Source organism: Mauremys reevesii, linkage group 13, assembly GCF_016161935.1.
Source record: "Mauremys reevesii isolate NIE-2019 linkage group 13, ASM1616193v1, whole genome shotgun sequence".
NCBI lineage: Eukaryota > Metazoa > Chordata > Testudines > Geoemydidae > Mauremys > Mauremys reevesii.
The window spans coordinates 2,752,147-2,770,266 of NC_052635.1; the positions used below are offsets into that span (position 1 = coordinate 2,752,147).

An 18,120-nucleotide genomic window follows, 5' to 3' on the forward strand; every position below is an offset into this window, starting at 1 on the left:
GCGATTCAGGGAGCTCTTTGTGCAGCAGTGTGGTCAGGATGGCCCCGCACTCACTGGGCGCTGCCCAGACACAGAGTTAGCACCAGTCCGACTCCCTCCCTTAGAGCCACCGGCCAAATAACTCCGAGCATGCAGGGAGCGGGTTTGTGTGCCTTATAAGGAGGGGGATATGCAAATCGGGATGAGAGTTTCCTGTTTAAATCTGTCCGTCCCTCTGCCCAGGCTGCACCCGGAGACACAGTCCACAGCCCCTGTGTCTATGCAGTGACCAGCCAGTCTCCTAAGAACTTTCCCCTCCAACACTCGGAAAAATGAGGATTTGGCTCCATTTCGTTTTCATTGCAGCAGCTCTGGGAGGTAGGTTAGTCCCTGAATGCCCTGCAGACTATTGAGTTATTGACTGTAATACCCATGTGTTTGTAACCTGTCTTTATTCCCAGGCGCCCGGTCCCAGGTGCAGCTGGTGGAGTCCGGAGGGGATGTGAAAAAGCCCGGAGACTCTCTCCGCCTCTCCTGCAAAGCCTCCGGGTTCACCTTCGGTGACTACTACATGAGCTGGGTCCGGCAGGCTCCTGGCAAGGGCCTGGACTGGGTCGCAAGTATAAGCTACCGGGCCGGCAGCACTGTGCATTACGCCGACGCAGTCAAAGGCCGATTCACCATCTCCAGAGACAACCCCAACAACCTGCTGTATCTGCAACTGACCGGCCTGAAGCCCGAGGACACCGCCCGGTATCACTGTGCGAGACACACAGTGAGGGGAAGCCGGGCTGAGCTCAGAGAAAAACCTCCCGTTGCGGTCAGCAGGGAAAGTCCCAGCTGGTGAGACCCTGACACTCCCGGGACTGGAAACTGAAAAGAAGAAACAGCGAATTCATGTCAAGGTGCCCTGCTCTGGCCAAATCTAGCTTCACCCAAGGCACAGGTCCAGGGGCCGGTCCCCTCGAGTGAAAAGGGCTGGACCTGCACCTTTCCCTCTGATTTTTAATCAATTCTATGTGCAAATCAAGACTCCCATTCTACACAGTCTTAAAAGCGCGCGGCGGGGGGGGGGGGGGGTAGTAAACAAAGCCAGTAACACTGACAGCCAGAACCAGGGACCGGGCTACCCCCAGTGATGCTATCGACCATTGGATATTTGTTCTATGTGCGCAAAGGTGTTAAACTGATATTATTAATCGACTCCCTGCCCTGCGCACTGTCTCACGTCTATGGGCCTCATCAACAACGCCCATCCATCCGGTGTGAGAACCTAGGGCCATGTCACACAGCGGATCTCTCATCCACCCAACTCCCTCTCTCAGTGTAATCCCATTAACCTACCTGTATTTAAACAGGAACCCTTCGCCCCGCCCCCCAGGTGAGGGATTTCCATGCAAATTTCACCCAGGGAGGTTGGGAGTTGAACGGGGTTGTCAGCAGGTGCCCTAGGTCGATGGGCTCACTCTATCCAGGCCACGAATGGGCAGCTCCTCGGTACTGGCTGTTCACATTTTACCAGATGATGTTGCTGGGGAAATCCCATAGATCAGACTTGCCCAAGGAAAGGGCTAAATTCAGGATTTATCAGTCAGAAATGTGTGACCTGAATGGTCTATGCAAGCGAATGTTTTCATAGCTAATGTGATTATAAAGACCTGAATGGATCCCTCTCTCCATTAACACTCACATTCTCCCCGTGATCAACACTTACCCCAGGGTTTCTCACACGGGGGTTGCGCTTGTGTAGGGAAAGCCCCTAGCCAGCAGGCCGGTGTGTTTACCTGCCCCGCCCGCAGGTCCCGCCGATCGCTGCTCCGGGCCAATGGGAGCTGCAGGAAGCGGGGGTCAGTAAGTACCTCGGCCTGCGCTGCTTCCAGCAGCTCCCATTGGTCCGGAGCAGCGATCCGCAGCCAGTGGGAGCCGCCATCGGCCAGACCTGCGGGCGGGGCAGGTAAACACATCGCCCTCGCCCGCCAGGGGCTTTCCCTACTCAAGCGGAGACCCCTGTTTGAGAAACCCTGATTTACCCGGTTTCACAATACGGCGTCTGCCAGCTTCAGGAAGATAAATGCATTTCGGGGCTGATCCAATTCCCATTGCAATCGATTATGAAGAGTTTCTCGACTTTACTGAGCTTTGGACAAGGCCGAAAGGAGGACAATCGTTCTGGGGTCAGAGCCTCACAGGTGTTAATTCTGGAAGCTCCGTGGATCCCAAGGCTGCTACCCCGACTGACTGACGATAGCTGGTGTTCTGGCCCATTCATTCAAACAGATTAAAACGTTGGTACCAGAAGGGACCTAGCGATGCAATGAGATGCGGGCCAGGCACTCACCCAATTGAACCTGCAAACCTGATTTAAATGGGTGTTCTAGCTACATCTCTACGGATTTGTTCAGTACCCAACAACCATCCGGCAGCACTAAGGAGAGGAATACGGGAGAGTCCTTTCAGTTATCGATAACCAATTATCAGTTATTGCAGGGAGCAGATGCCCAGAGTGTGTTTCAGCAGAGCAGGGAGGGTCAGCTGGCTCCGCCCTCGCCCTGTGGACGCCCCCAGTGACTCTCTGATCAGACACGCTCCACTTTAAGGGTCCCTCCATCTCCCAGCGAAGTCACTGGAGAAGCTGAGCCCTCAGCGAAGAGCAGTGGGAACGCGGAGTCTGGAGTGCGGATTATGGGCCGGAGGGTTCTGGCCAATAAACTAGAAGTAACCTTCCCCGGCAGCCCATTGGTGATCCTGGGTGTGAAATTCTCCCCTTTGTAAAGGGGCATCACAGGGTCCTGTCCAGCTACTGAGCACCAGGGGCGACTTTTCTCCTGCCCCCGCAGCACTGACCCTTCTCCTCAGACTGAGGAGTTTGACTCCAACCCCCTTCCCAACAATACAGCCCCGAACAGAAATTTTCCGGAAGCATTTCTGTACAGTTTGTCTCCATTTTAATTTTCCAGATTCTCATGAACAAGGAATGGTTCAGTAATGAAACTGGCTCCTAGTTTATAATATTGACACCAACATAAAAAGGGGAGAGGATAGATAGATGGATGGGGATAGATAGATACGGTGGGTGAGGATAGATAGATAGATAGATAGATAGATAGATAGATAGATAGATAGATAGATGGGGCGTATGGGGATAGATAGATAGATAGATAGATAGATGTCTATGGCGATCAATAGAGCGGAAGATAGGCGGACAGACTGTCTCCATCCAGTTCTTTCATGGTTGCAAATCTCCTGCAGGCAGAAGAAAGAGCAGAAGGGAACATTCCGTGTCACAGCGGGACTCTGGAATCCACCTGCCAGGAGACTTAACAACGCGGCGCTGCGTCACACACCTCCTGGGTCCCCCCATTATATTGTCCCCACCCCCGGCACATGCAAATGAGCTCCCCGGGGCCCTGTTCATAGCCCAGTCCCGGCCGCTCACCCCGCTCAGAGCCAGCGCCGGGCTTCAGCTTCCCATCCCGCCTGGGGACCGAGCCGCCAGCCGCAGCCATGACCCCCAGCCTGGCCATCGCCTTCCTCCTGTTGCTCCCCGCGGGTACGGGCGGGACCTGCGCGGCAGCTCCGCGCCCGGTACCGCGTGTTCCCTAATAACTGCGCCTCCGGGAATCACTGCAGTATTTCCCCTTTATTTCCCCCTCTGCAGGTGTCTATTCCCAGGTCAGCCTGGTGGAGTCCGGAGGGGGAGTCAAGAAACCTGGAGAGACCCTCAGACTGACCTGCACCGTGTCCGGATTCTCTCTCACTAGCTACGCGGTGCACTGGGCCCGCCAGCCAGCGGGAAAAGGGCTGGAATCGATGGGAGGTATCTGGGCTGATGGAAGCACTAACTATAACGATGCTCTCAAAAGTCGACTCGCCATCACAAGAGACACCTCCAAAGGCCACGTATCCCTCCAACTGACCGGTCTGCAGCCCGGGGACACCTCCGTGTATTACTGTGTCAGATACGCACTGTGTGAAAATCCTATTAAAGCCTGCACTAAAACTAACCTTGCGGAGAACCAGTCTGGGTTTATGAGCCCCAGGGAGGAGCAGCTGCCAACACTGCTTCTGCCTTGTGTTACAAGCACTCCAGAATCTAACCCCTTAGCACTGAAAGGCAGCCATTGCATCAGAGCTCCCAAGGCTGGTAGTGGAACCCAGGAGTCCTGGCTGCTGCATTTAATCTCTGGTGTCCCTAAGAAATGAAGGGAAAGGCCCCAGGAATAAGAACATGAGAACAGCCATACTGGGTCAGACCAAAGGTCCATCTAGCCCAGTATCCTGTCTTCTGACAGTGGCCAATGCAAGGTACTTCTGAAGGAATGAACAGAACAGGTGATCATCAAGTGATCCATCCTCTGTTGCCCATTCCAAGCTTCTGGCAAACAGAGGCTAGAGACACCATCCCAGCCCATCCTGGCTAATAGCCATTGATGGACCTAACCTGGGACCCTAAGAATTGCCAGCCCCAACACTCTCCCAAGGGCCCACCTAGCTCAACCTTCTGTCTCCCAGAGGGGTCGGCACCCACTATTTTATAGGAAGCAGACCAAAATTTGGCAATTATTAACTCACCTGCTCAAAAGCGGAAGATTTCTCATAATCTGTCCTCCTTCCGAGATTCATCTCACTCTGAAAGGAAGGGAGTTTATCTCCTTCCCAGAATTGCTCAGTGCTCCAGCTTGAAGCTCTAACTCCTCCCTGTTTGAACCAGAACAATATCTCTGTGCACTAGTAGGGTCTACATGGGGCATTTTAACCACAATGGGCTGCTGCACTCTACAGGTTACAGCCCTGTGCTGCACACTGCCACACCATGGAGACAAGACCTGGGCCTGCAAAGTCCATACTCACAGGCAGAAATATAGGTGCCCAGGGAAGTTTTACAGCAAAAACTGAGGTGCAAAGTGATCTCAGGTGTCTACAGAATTCGGGGACAGCTCTGGTGGGGTTTCAATCTCATTTTAGGCCTGATTGTGGGATTGAAGTTTCTAATGTGGTCATTAAGTTCCTAAATCCATTTGTGTATCTATCCCTTGATATTTAGGGAGCTTAGGGAGGAGAAGATGTTGGATTTCCCGTTAAAAAACTGATGTCCTAAATATCTTACAGAGCCTCCTACTGCTTCATATTGAGACCTGTCTGGTTATGTCTCTCTGCAGTGAAATGAATTAATGAGACCTGAAATTCAAAGATGCCTAAGTTCTCCACTTGTGAGGTAACTCTCTTCATGTATAACAATGCCTGCATCTGTAATTTTCACTCCATACATCTGAAGAAGTGGGTTTTATGCACAAAAGCTTATGCCCAAATAAATCTGTTAGTCTTTAAGGTGCCACCAGACTCCTCACTGTTTTTTAGGGGAGTGAGGTTCTACTTTGCAGCTCCTTTCCACCACAGCAAGAAGGACTCTCACTGCAGGACCTCTTCTACTTAAACACCCACTCCAAGCAACCAAATAAACAAACAAACAAACAAAAATCTGGAACAAACAAATCAACCAACAGAAGAGAACAAACAAAACATACCCCCAGTGCAAATTTCACCTCCAAAGGGAACATAAACTAGTGACTTCAAGAATTCACCTAGTGTCAGTTTAAGGAAGTTCACAGTGAATTGCTCCCTTTCGGGGTACAAGTCTTCCTCAGGTGCCCAATTCAGGTGGACTCACTGAAGGGAGCCCATGGCGTGAAGCAGGGGGGCTGAACTCTCTAAGTTTTGGTCCCAAGAGGTGGTGAATCCCTGTGGCTTACCCTAGTGAGAGTGTGACCCCACTGGGGCTGACACACTGAAGGGGTCCTTCCAGTGACTGTTCCAGAGCTGTTCGAGAGCATGAGACCTATGGATTCGTGCCCCTTTTGCCAATCCTATACTATGTGAAGATTTATTAAATAAGAATAGAAACAAGAGAGTTATTTACACCCTCCCATTCATATTGCCAGTCCCATCCATAGGAGTTCATAGTCATATACCAGTTCCTATTTCCCTTTGCAGTCCTATTCATACTCCACTTCATATCCCCATTCAGATTCAGGTTCACATTAATACCCCCTGGATACTTGCGTTTCGATTGGATCCATACCCACTTTGGCCTTCCTCTTCCCACCACGGAGCATGAAACTCACAGACGTGTTTCCTTTGGATTGTGGTGGGAATGTGGATCTGGGCATCAGACCCTCAAATGCTTCGGTGCCACTCAGTAGGTGCATAGACGCTTGTGCTGCCCCCTCTACAAAAGGGTGGATTTTTATCCAGAGGATGATCAATGGGCTGGGGTGGGAGATCACTGACCCCACCCTGCCTGTCAAACAACCCTCACTCTGGGCTCCGCACGGCCCCTGACCTGCACTAAGGGCTCGGCTTCTCCACTACTGCACTGGGAGATGGGGGGGAGCCTTAACCTGGAGAAAGCAACGAAGAGTCTTGAGGGCACCTTATAGACTAACAGATGTATTGGAGCATGAGCTTTCCTGGGTGAATATTCACTTCGTCAGACGCATGGGTATTCACCCACGAAAACCTATGCTCCAATACTTCTGTTATTAGTCTATAAGGTGCCACAGGACTCTTTGTTGCTTTTTACAGATCCACACTAACAGGGCTCCCCCTCTGATACGTAACCTGGAGAGTGTCTGATCAGAGAGTCACTGGGGGCATCCACAGAGCAAGGGCTCTGTTCTTTTCTCCTGCCCCTCTGAAATCCACCCTGGGCATCTGCTCCCTGCGCTCCCCAGGGGCAGATGGAGTCAGCCTCTCTCCCATTACAGTTGTGTGCGGTGTCCATAAGGGGAGATAGTTTGTGTCCGTTCTGGTGTGGAACCAGAGCGCCACCCCTAGGAAACCTCTTCCCCTTTTCTCTGAGCTCAGACCGGCTTCCCCTCACTATCTCACTCGCACACTGATACCGGGCGAAGCCCTCGGGCTTCAGGCCGCTCATTTGTAATTGTGCCGTGTTAATGGAATTGTCTCTGGAGCTGGTGAATCGCCCTAAGAGTCTCCGGGCTTTTTCACATCCTCTCCGAACTCCACCAACTGCACTTGGGAAGGAAGCCACGATACAAATAACATAGAAAGAGGAATAGTATAAGAGTCACCTGACTGTGCAAATTACTCGGGAGACATAAATACCTCCCAAAGCTTCAAAAATGAAAACTAAATGGAGCTAAAGTCTCATTTCACCTGGTTTTAGAGGGGAAAGTTCTCAGTAGGGTTGGCTGGCAACTGCTGAGACCCAGGGGGCTGCGGATTGTCTCTCCGGGTACAACCTGGGCAGAGAGAGGGACAGATTTAAACAGGACACTGTCTCCCTCATTTGCATATCCCGCTCCTTATAAAAGACAGACTCCTTCCATTAACCATGTGAATTACTCAGTAGGGCTCTAACGGGAGTCGGCCTAGCACTATGTTTCTGCAACTAACAACCTGCGGTGGGCTCCTGAATAAACATTTGCCTAAGGGAAGAATGAACAGCTGCCTGAAATTCATATAGATGATGCTAGTGTCTAGTCCAATGTCTGTTGTACTCACGGCAAAGCCTCCAATTATAGGTTTGGGATTAGGCTTTCAGGGAGGAGACTATTACACTAGAAAGCAGGGCAGACACAACTAACAATTTCTGTGTATCAGGGTCAGAGGTGTGTGAAAGCTGATGGAACCGGTCTGTGTCACCTGTGTGCTAATATTGCTAAATTAGGTATTAGAATGATAAGAATATGTTTAGGGTTTAGGATTTTTGAATACTGTGAGTTATTGCATGCATTAATGTCACTTGTAACATATGTATCCCATAGAGTAAGGTCATACTATGTGGTTGTATTGTGAGCCTATGTGACTCACCAAACTGGGGAGACATATTAATTAGTGTGACATTGAACCACAACAGAAAGTGTTACCTCCTTCCCAAGAGAGTTCATTCATCCCAGGGGTCTGAAAGTGTCAGGAGGAGCCCAGCGCCCTGTGCCCGGCGCTGCACAGACACACAGGACAGGACAGTCTGATTCCCGCACCAGGAACCCGAGGACGAGTCACTCAGATCGCTGGCAGCAGGAGTGTGTGTCTTATAAAGCGGTGATATGCAAATGAGGGAGACAGTTTCCTGTTTAAATCTGTGCCTCTCTCTGCCCAGGCTGCACCCGGAGACACAATCCGCAGCCCCTGGGTCTGTGCAGTGACCAGCCAGTCCCTGAGAACTTTCCCCTCCAACACCCGGGAAAATGGGATTTTTGCTCCTCGTAATTTTCGCTCTAGCAGCTTTGGAAGGTATTTTCCTCCTCTGAATAAGGGGCAGAATGAGAAGAATATTGTGTTACCGCTGTTTTTATACCGATATTAATGGCCTGTCTTTATCTCCAGGTGTCCGGTCCCAGGTGCAGCTGGTGTAGTCCGGAGGGGATGTGAAAAAGCCCGGAGACTCTCTCCGCCTCTCCTGCAAAGCCTCCGGGTTCACCTTCAGCAGCTACTGGATGACCTGGGTCCGGCAGGCTCCTGGCAAGGGGCTAGAATGGGTCGCTCAAATATACCCCGGTGGGAGTAGTACATACTACCTTGATTCAGTGAAAGGCCGGTTCACCATCTCCAGGGATGATCCCAAGAGTGAGCTGTATCTGCAAATGAGCGGCCTGAAGCCCGAGGACACCGCCCGCTATTACTGTGCGGGAAACACACAGTGACACGAAACCGGTTTGTGATCATACAAAAACCCGGGCTGCGGAATCGCCCTTCTCCCGGCAGCCGCGCGGGGGCAGCAGTGACACACACACCGCTCCGGGCTCGGACAGGAGACCCGGCACCAGGGGCGGCTCTAGAAAATAGGCTGCCCCAGGCAGCGCGGTGTGCTGCGCCGCCCTTCCTCGGTCCCGCCGCGGGTCCCCTCTTCCCGCGGCTCCGGTTGAGCTCCCGCGGGACGAACGGACCTGCCGCAGGCATGACTGCGGGAGCTCCACCGGAACCGCGGGAACAGCGGACCTCCCGCGGGCACGGCTGCGGACGGTTCGCGGGTCCGGCGGCTCCGCTTGCCTGCGGGAGGTCCAGCCGAGCCGCGGGACGAGCGCCCCCTCCGCAGTCCGGTTGTCCGCGGCTCCGGTGGAGCTCCCGCAGGCATGACTGCGGCAGGTCCACCGGCCCAGCCTGCCGCCCCCTAGATTTGGCCGCCCTAGGCAACAGCTTGGTTTGCTGGTGCCTAGAGCCGCCCCTGGCTAGAGCCGCCCCTGATGCTCGGGACCTCTCATAGACAAAATGCACCATTGATTGTTCACCTGCTGCTGAATTCTGTCTCTTCTTAGTTTGTGAGTCCTGGCCACTGTGTGTCCTAGTGCATAGAGCACTAGACTGGGCCACGGAAAACCGGGTATTCATTCCTTGGTCTGCTGGGTTGCCTTGGATAAGTCATTTCTCTCCGTAAAATTGGAATAATCTTTTAGGTTCACCTAACCTTCCTTTGTGAAGAGCTCTGACATTAGAAAATTGCTTTTATAAAATGCTAGGGGTTGGTGTTATTACTAATGTCTGAAAATGTCCTTTCTTCTTCTGTGAGAAGGAAGAGGCAAGCATTTGAAACCAGGGGCGCTGGAACAATTTTTATAGTGGGGGTGCTGAAACACTGAACCAGACTGTAAACTCTGTATATAAAGGAATCACCTTCAAGCCAGCACCCCAAGGTCCAGCACCTATGTTTGAAATTCTGCCTTGCAATGCTGGACTACAAGACAGAATTATTATTAGATTGGCACCTGAAAATGAAGGGTTGGGTGTGGATCCCCGCCTAGCCTGCTTTGAATGTTTTAGCCCAGAAGCCGAATAACTGAATTCTGCTAGGTCATACAGTAAAAATGGACAGTCAGTACCTGAGAGAATCTATCTGTGGGTTAGGGTTATAACCCTGCAGGGGTTTGTAGGCCTGTGCCACTGTAACTGAGAGTACAGTACTTGCACTGCTTTGAGTAGCAAAGAATCCTGTGGCACCTTATAGACTAACAGAAGTTTTGCAGCATGAGCTTTCGTGGGTGAATACCCACTTCTTCGGATGCAAGCAGTGGAAATTTCCAGGGACAGGTGTGTATATATAAGCAAGCAAGAAGCAAGCTAGAGATAACGAGGTTAGATCAATCAGGGAGGATGGGGCCCTGTTCCAGCAGCTGAGGTGTGAAAGCCAAGGGAGGAGAAACTGGTTCTGTAATTGGCAAGCCATTCACAGTCTTTGTTTAGTCCTAAGCTGATGGTATTAAATTTGCAGATGAATTGGAGCTCAGCAGTTTCTCTTTGAAGTCTGGTCCTAAAGTTTTTTTGTTGTAAGATGGCCACCTTAACATCTGCTATTGTGTGGCCAGGGAGGTTGAAGTGTTCTCCTACAGGTTTTTGTATATTGCCATTCCTAATGTCTGATTTGTGTCCATTTATCCTTTTCCTTAGAGACTGTCCAGTTTGGCCAATGTACATAGCAGAGGGGCATTGCTGGCATATGATGGCATATATTACATTGGTGGACGTGCAGGTGAATGAACCGGTGATGGTGTGGCTGATCTGGTTAGGTCCTGTGATGGTGTTGCTTTGAGTGGGGCTAATGGTATGAATCACAGTTCAGTTGCATAGAAGTGTTGTATCACTCTTCTTCCTCTTAGTATTACCGCTCATATTATTTTCAACACCCACTAAAAATAGGCAATAATACAGAGAAAAATGTCAAACTAAAGTTTCTGTGGAAATGCTGGATAAAATAATAAAGTTTAACAGTGTATAGATCTTAAAAGCTCCACCTTGCCACTGTGTTTATGCAACAGAGTGGAGTTTTTAAAGGGTCTTAATGTAAATACTCAAATCCCATTGGAGCTGGAAACTTCCCAACTTTGGGTGCCTTTGAAAATCCCAGTCTCACACGCTAATTGGTGGAGGGCCTGTCCTTTCTCAGGTAAGATACAGTGCGCTCAGACGCACAGCTCAGCAATATTTAAGTGTGGGAAATTTGTTACAAAGACTGTTATGTAAAATCCCAGCGCAGTGCAGGGCTGAGATATTCCAAGCCGCTTAAGGGAGATGGCAGTGGATGATTTTCAAGGATGCAAATGATTTCAGGGAGACCCTAGTACAATGTCTTAGGCCTTGATTCATGAAAGCATGTAAGAATTTGTTTAAACCCATCTCTATTCAGGACACTACTTTAAATTTAAGCACAATTCTTAGTGTTCTTGACTGAACTTTGTACTTTATTCTCAGTAGTGTCAATGGCTGTACAGGACCTGAAAGAATATTTATCTCATATCACTAAACCAGATAGAAATCACTACGTTTACCTGCTGATATGTGCACCAACATGCCCTTAATACAGGGTTTCTCAAAGAGAGTCCGGCTTGTACAGGGAAAGCCCCCGGAGGGCCAGGCCGGTGTGTTTACCTGCCCCGCCCGCAGATCCGGCTGATCGGGGCTCCCACTAGCCGCGGATCGCTGCTCCGGGCCAATGGGACCTGCAAAGCGGTGGACAGTAGGTCCCTCAGCCCGCGCCGCCTCAGCAGCCCCCATTGGCCCAGCGCCCGGCCGCCAGGGGCTTTCCCTGCACAAGCCGCGGCCCCTGTTTGAGAAAATCTGATCTACCGTGTTCCCGGCGGCAGCCCTTAGTCACGTGACTGTCCCTAATGCCCAGTACCAGCGCTGGGCAGAGTGATGGCATCACGGTCCGAGGGGCGGGGTCTGTTATCTCCATGGTGACTCTGTCACATTGTGGCACTTTACTGTGGGTTGGGATGTCTCAGCTCCACCCACTGACACCCGCGGAGAGCAGGGGCGGCTCTAGGCACCAGCTAAACAAGCAGGTGCCTGGGGCGGCGAAATTTAGGGGGCGGCGAAATGACGGGCGTGTATGTGCCCGCTTACCGGAAGAGCGGCGGGAGCTCTTCCCCGGCTGCAGAGGACAGGCCGCTCCTCGGCTTGTCCCCGCGGGTGCACACCAAGAAGCGGCCCCTTCTCTGCAGCCCGGGCAGGGCTGCGCTACCGGCTCCCGCCTTTCCGCGGTAAGCAACCCCCCCCAGGCGGAGCTGGTAGCGCGGCCCTGCCCGGGCTGCAGAGGAGGGGCCGCTTCTCCCCGCCGGTGCACTCCGAGAAGCGGCCCCTCCTCTGCAGCTGGGGAAGGGCCGCGCTACCAGCTCCCGCCGCTCTGCCGCAGTAAGGGCCCCCCCACCAGGCGGAGCTGGTAGCGCGGCCCTGCCCCAGCTGCAGAGGAGGGGCCGCTCCTCAGCTTGTTCCGCTGCTCTCCTGGGGGCAGCGGCCACCCCCCACCGTCCAGACCAACCGGTAGCCAGCTGCGGGCCGCCTCCGGGGGGGCTAGGGCAGTGCTGCGCTGCTCCGGCGGGGGCGGGGGCTCGGGCTGCGGTCGGCGCCGCTGGGGGAGGAGGCGGCGCTCTTCTTTTCTGCCTGGGGCGGCAGAAAAGCTAGAGCCGGCCCTGGCTCTAGCCATTTCCCCGCCCCAAGGCACCGCCGCGGGGGGCGCTCTGCCGCTCGCCGGTCCTGCGGCTCCGGTGGACCTCCTGCAGGCGTGTCTGCGGATGCTCCACCGAACCCGCGGGACCAGGAGACCCTGCGGGAGGTCCCCCGGAGCCGCCTGCCGCCCTCCCGGGGACCGGCAGAGCGACCCCCGCAGCATGCCGACCCAAGCAGGCGCTTGGCGTGCTGGGGCCTGGAGCCGCCTCTGCCGAGCATTCTTGTAGAGATCATTGAAGAAGTGATCCTACAAGAGAGACTCTAGCTCCTCTTCTCCAGCCAAGTAGCTTTTTCCCTCTGAACTCGACTCCGGAAGGCCTCAGTTTAACGAGGGTTGTGGTTTCTGGTGTGTTTTTTTTTTCAAGAGGAGGTGATGCAAATTCAGTGTCTCGGGGTCTTGCATAAATCCTGTGTTCTCCTGGACGGCAGAGAATGAAAAGGGATCAGGCCAAGGTCTTGGTGTCTTTGCAGTTACCGTCAGAAACCCTTCCCGCGTCAGCAACATAATATCGTGGCTGAATCTTCTCTTGATTCTAGCAGCCCTTGCAGGTAATTCTCCCCCCTCCCCGCCCCCAACTTTAGTGGGAGACTCCGGGGACGGTTGGACGTTCTTTGCCCCAACCCAAAGCGCAGTGAAGTGAATGGGCATCTTCCCAACGGCTTCTGTGAGCTTTGGCTGAGGTCTTGTACTAAGGTGAATCTAACGGAGCTTTTTGTTCTTCTTTTCCCCCCAGATGTCCGGTCCCAGGTTCTTCTGGTGGAGTCCGGAGGTGGAATTCAGAAGCCGGGGGATCTCTCCGCCTCTCCTGCAAAGCCTCCGGGTTCACCTTCACTGACTACCATATGAGCTGGGTCCGTCAGGCGCCCGGGAAGGGCCTGGAGTGGGTCTCACGGATATACAACCCTGCTAATAGCCACAGCACATTTTACAGTGATGCCGTTAAAGGGCGATTCACCATCTCCAGAGACGACTCCAACAGCCTGGTATATCTGCAAATGACCAGCCTGAAAGCAGAAGACACCGGCCGCTATTACTGTGCGAGAGACACAGCGATCAGAAATCAACTGCAGTCAATACAAAAACCTCCTCCTCGAATCCAAACATTCTCAGCGCCAGCAGAGAGCAGCAGACACTGACACAGTAGGGCAGTTTAAACACGGATACATAGATTGTAAAGTCTCCAGCCCTTAATCAGGGCTTCCGTCCTCTAAAAATGCACATTGGTAATTAAAGACTCACTATGTTGACAGAACAGAGAGTAGCTTATTTAGTGGACAGAAATGGAGAAATAGAATCCGCCTCAGTTACTATGAATAATTAGCTTTCTGCCCTTCAACCCGCCTCCTAAACATGAACTAAGAGGAAGAAATGACAGAGACATTATTTAAAGAGTCTATTTGCCATAAGCTGGGAATGGGCGACAGGGGGTGGATCACTGGGTGACTCCCTGTTCTGTTCATTCCCTCTGGGGCACCTGGCATTGGCCATTGCAGGGAGACAGGACACTGGGCTAGATGGGCCTTTGGTATGACCCTGTCTGTCTGTTCTTATGTTCTTTAGAGTCGTGGTGGACCCGCCCTAGAATTTTTCACACCATAATTTTGTCACTCTCTGCAGATACCTGGAGAAGGCTGAATGGTGCTCCATGAGCGCATTGCCTCTGTTTGCTCTTTAATGCATAAGCACAAACTGGAGAAGAGTTAATGATGAGTTTGTTTTATTTCCTGGGTAATTTCGGGCCGTTCCTATACACCTGGTGGTTCACCCTGAATACAGGCGTTAGGACTCTGTTCAAAAACAAGACCAAGCCATTTTAGTGTGGGATTTTCAAAGGCTCCCAAATGGTTCCAGCTTTCTTTTTCGAAACTCCTGCCTTGGGCAGGAGGTGCGTGTTGGAAACGGCTGTGGGGTGAGGTTTGGCCAAATTGCCAAGAACACGCAGTAAGGAAGCATCGCTTTCAGATTGCCTGTAGGTCATGTCCAAAGAGTAGTGTCAGGGGCTACTTCTGGTTCTGTTTTCACATAGTCCCGTTCTTTGGCTGAGGGTTCTGGTCTCTGCTCTTCCCTATCAGGTTACCGCCCCCCCCTCAATCTCTCATCGGGCCTGCGCCCCTTGCTGGGTTCAGCCCCTTTTATTTCCAACCCGCCCGGCTCTCCCCAGATTATGCAAAGCTGGCACAGCCAACTCCCTACTTACGCACTGACTCGGGCATCCCAGCCACAGGCCCTGGATCTGTCTCAGGGACTTACCGGGCTGCGCTCCCCTCCCATCACCAGGCTGGGTCCGCTGAGACTCCGCATTTTCCTGGTTGGACTCTCATGTGCGTTTGTTTGTCTGTTCACCCGCCCATTCTCGGTATCTCTGCAGCTCTCGGGCTGAGGGGGCTTTTCAGAAGTTGCCAAGTTCCCCAGGAACACTCAGAAAGTCAATAGTGCTCCTGCTCCTAAATGATGTGAGTGCTTTAGAAAAAATCCCCTCTCCAACATCCTGCGTGGGAAGGCCAATGCAGTCACGCTAGGGATGTATTAGACCAATATCTGCCGAGCTGTCTGTCTCCTTCCGTCGATTGTATCTATTTAATGTCACTGTTCCTTTTAAACATTTCCTGTAACAACCCGCTTTGTTTGTCTCCAGGGGCCCGGGCACAGCTGGTTCTCACCCAGTCCAGCCCGGAGAATCCACCAAACTGACCTGTGCCCGTGAGCGGCTTTGATCTCAGCAGCTGTTATATGAACTGGGTCCGACGGGCTCCGGGAAAGGGGCTGGAGTGGCTGTCTGACAACAGCTACTCCGCGACAATCGATTCACAGCCTCCAAGGACAGCTCCAATTTCTGCCTACACGTGACCGGCCTGGAAGCGGAGGACACCGCCCGGTATTACTGTGCGCAGGGCCGGCTCCAGGCACCAGCATCCCAAGCCGGTGCTTGGGGCGGCAATCTGCAAGGGGCGGCAGTCCCTGTGTTTTGGCCCCCAAGCAGCGCCCCGAATTGCTGCGGGAGGGCGGGGGCAGGCCGCGTGCCCGTAGGGCGGCAGGCGAGTTTCAGTGGGGGCGGCAATTGGGGGCAGCGTCTATGTTCCGCTGTGGGCAGGGGCGCAGCTTCTGTCTTCCGGCTGAAGAGAGAAGCTGCCTCCGAATTGCCACCGCCGGGGAAACGCGCGAGCCGCATTAAGGGCACACGGACTGCCCCCGCCCTCTGGCGTCAATTCGGCGCGCTGCTAGGGGCGGCAAAAACTGTAGAGCCGGCGCTGATCAGCCCAAAGACTTCCACTGAACTGAACTGATTTCAACAAAGCCGCTATTCACTGGAAATGTAGCTATGTCTGTACAGTAAATGCAATGCTGCCCCCAACACTATCATTAATCTCTACCGAGCACGGGGTAGGATATCAGAGATACTGTAAGGGAGTTAAACCCTCAATTTCCCAATTCCCTGGGGCTCTATTGAAATCCCAGCCAAAGCCACAAGAGAGGAGGTTACATTTCCCTTTCTCAAACATCCCTCCGGTGCTAAGAAGGCGCTGTCCTGCGCTTATATGTGGCTGAGAATCTCACACACCTTTACGAGTGTTTAACGACCAAATGCTGTTTATTTAAATTGAGTTGGGGCGTCCATACGCCTTAGGAGGCGTCACAATTTTCTGAGCTGAACTCACTGTCTTAGGGGGACACGCACCCCAGGGAGAGATCCTCATGTGCTGACAGAGCTCACACCCGGTCATCGCTTATAGTCGCCTTGTGAAACTCGCATGCAAATCCCTGCCCCGGAGGGTTCCTGTTTAAATACAAACCCCTGATTGGAGGAGCCTCAGTCTCCCCTCAGACACAGAACTGCCCGGGCCTGGCTGCTGGGGACACTTTGCACCTTCACTTAAGATGAACCTGCTGCTGATTTTCCTGTTCATGCTGGAGGCTCCTTCAGGTACGTGTCTAGTGTGGCTCAGGAGGGTTCCTTGCTGCAGCGCCTGCAGAAGAGGCGCTGTTCAAATGAACCTAAGGGAATTAGGTGCAGGGATCCCAATGGAATTTAGTGACAGTTGGGTGCCTCACTCCCTTAGGTGCGGTCTCGGGGTGTTTTATTTTCACATGTTCCCCGCTCCCAGGGAATAGGGGCCTGGCTCACTGGTTCATTTCTGTGTTTCCTTCCCAGGTGTCCTCTCCCAAGTGCAGCTGCGGGAAACGGGCCCGGGAGCGGTAAAACCCGGGGAGTCCCTGACACTCACTTGTACCATCTCCGGAGACTCGGTTTCTAGCGCCAGCGTCACCTGGACCTGGGTCCGGCAGCCCGCGGGGAAAGGGCTGGAATGGGTGGGACGCATTTACTACAGACCGAGTCAGTGGTACACTAACTACGCCGGCGCTCTGCAGAGCCGAGCGACCATCACACAAGACACTTCCAAGAACCAGTTCTTCCTGCAGCTCCGCTCGCTGACAGCTGCGGACACCGCCACCTATTACTGCGCCAGAGACACACAGTGACACAGAGCAGAGCAGGGACTGGCACAAAAAGGGGAAGCGGATTCTGTCCACTTAATTTTCACAATTTGAACGGAAAGAGCTGAGATTCTGCTCTCCCCCTTCGCCATAACACTCCATGTAAATGGAAAGAAAATGCAAAGGGGAGGCGGGAAAGAATCTGAGCGAACTTTTTATGTATATTTGGACCAAGGTGATATCACGAACAGGAGGATCGTGAGCCTAGTGACACGCACCAACGCCCTGATGGCAACATTTACAAAAGTGCTAGCAGCGCTTGTCCATCAAAATGAAGTATTCTGGATCTTCCAAGGGCTTTTCGGGGAAACACACAAACAAATCCAGTCCTTCCCCTCCGGATGGGAAAGAGAAATACGGAAAATGAGGTTGACCTGGAAAGTTTTCAGGAGCACTTATTTGAATCGAGCTGCTGAGGAGGATGAAGATGTTGATGATAATAATAGTAGTAACAAAATAATAACAGATGGTGTTCAGATCGGATGCTGTACTAACACCCAGGAAACAAACAACAGGAAATTGCACAAGGAAAACGAGGAAGTGGAAGAGGGGTCTCTGAGTGGCTCAGAATGACAGCAGGGTACAATCATTAACAATAACTCAGGTGGCACCAAGGATCAGAAATGTAACGTAAGCTCCATAAAATCCCCTACAGTGCATATAGTGATTGTGCTATAAATACATAAATCTCTACCGAACACAGGATAGGATGGCAGAGAAGCAGGGCCGGCTCTAGGTTTTTTGTCGCCCCAAGCAAAACAATTTTTGAGCACACACACCCTTTTTCTTTGGCTTTTACACATGTTTGCACATCACCTAATTTGCGTTGTTTTCCACTCTGCTCATCAATGGCTGCTGATGGCTCTGTAACCTCATTCCAAGGGCATCTCTTGGACTCAAAAGAAAGACGGGGCTTGTATTTGTTACATGGTCTATCGGGGGCAACTTGTCTTATTAAAGGGAAATCTCTTTTGCATTTGCTCTTCTTTCAGCGCAGAACTTCACTTCCCACCCAGACTGGAAGTGAGATCAGAGAGTTTCACTCCTTAAAGTCTAAAACCCACCAGTGTTTCTTTCCCCCGCTTCTCCCTCCTTTCAGTAAAAGGCTCCTGGTGTCTTTCCCTTTTACCTTAATTGGAAGGAACGTCCCCTGACCCCCCGGTCCCCACTTTCCCATCAGCACC

The 18,120-nt window shown here is 52.4% G+C and overlaps 3 gene segments (V, D, J or C); all 3 read left to right on the forward strand.

The window, feature by feature from the left end:
• Window positions 1–218: 218 nt before the first annotated feature.
• Window positions 219–1,729, forward strand: LOC120380454. The segment is given in 2 exon segments: window positions 219–357; window positions 441–1,729. Coding segments are annotated over 2 exon segments (432 nt in total).
• Window positions 1,730–3,223: 1,494 nt separating this feature from the next.
• On the forward strand, window positions 3,224–4,182 carry LOC120380796. The segment is given in 2 exon segments: window positions 3,224–3,529; window positions 3,638–4,182. Coding segments are annotated over 2 exon segments (591 nt in total).
• Window positions 4,183–16,115: 11,933 nt separating this feature from the next.
• LOC120380474 lies at window positions 16,116–17,851 on the forward strand. The segment is given in 2 exon segments: window positions 16,116–16,364; window positions 16,593–17,851. Coding segments are annotated over 2 exon segments (375 nt in total).
• Window positions 17,852–18,120: the final 269 nt, after the last annotated feature.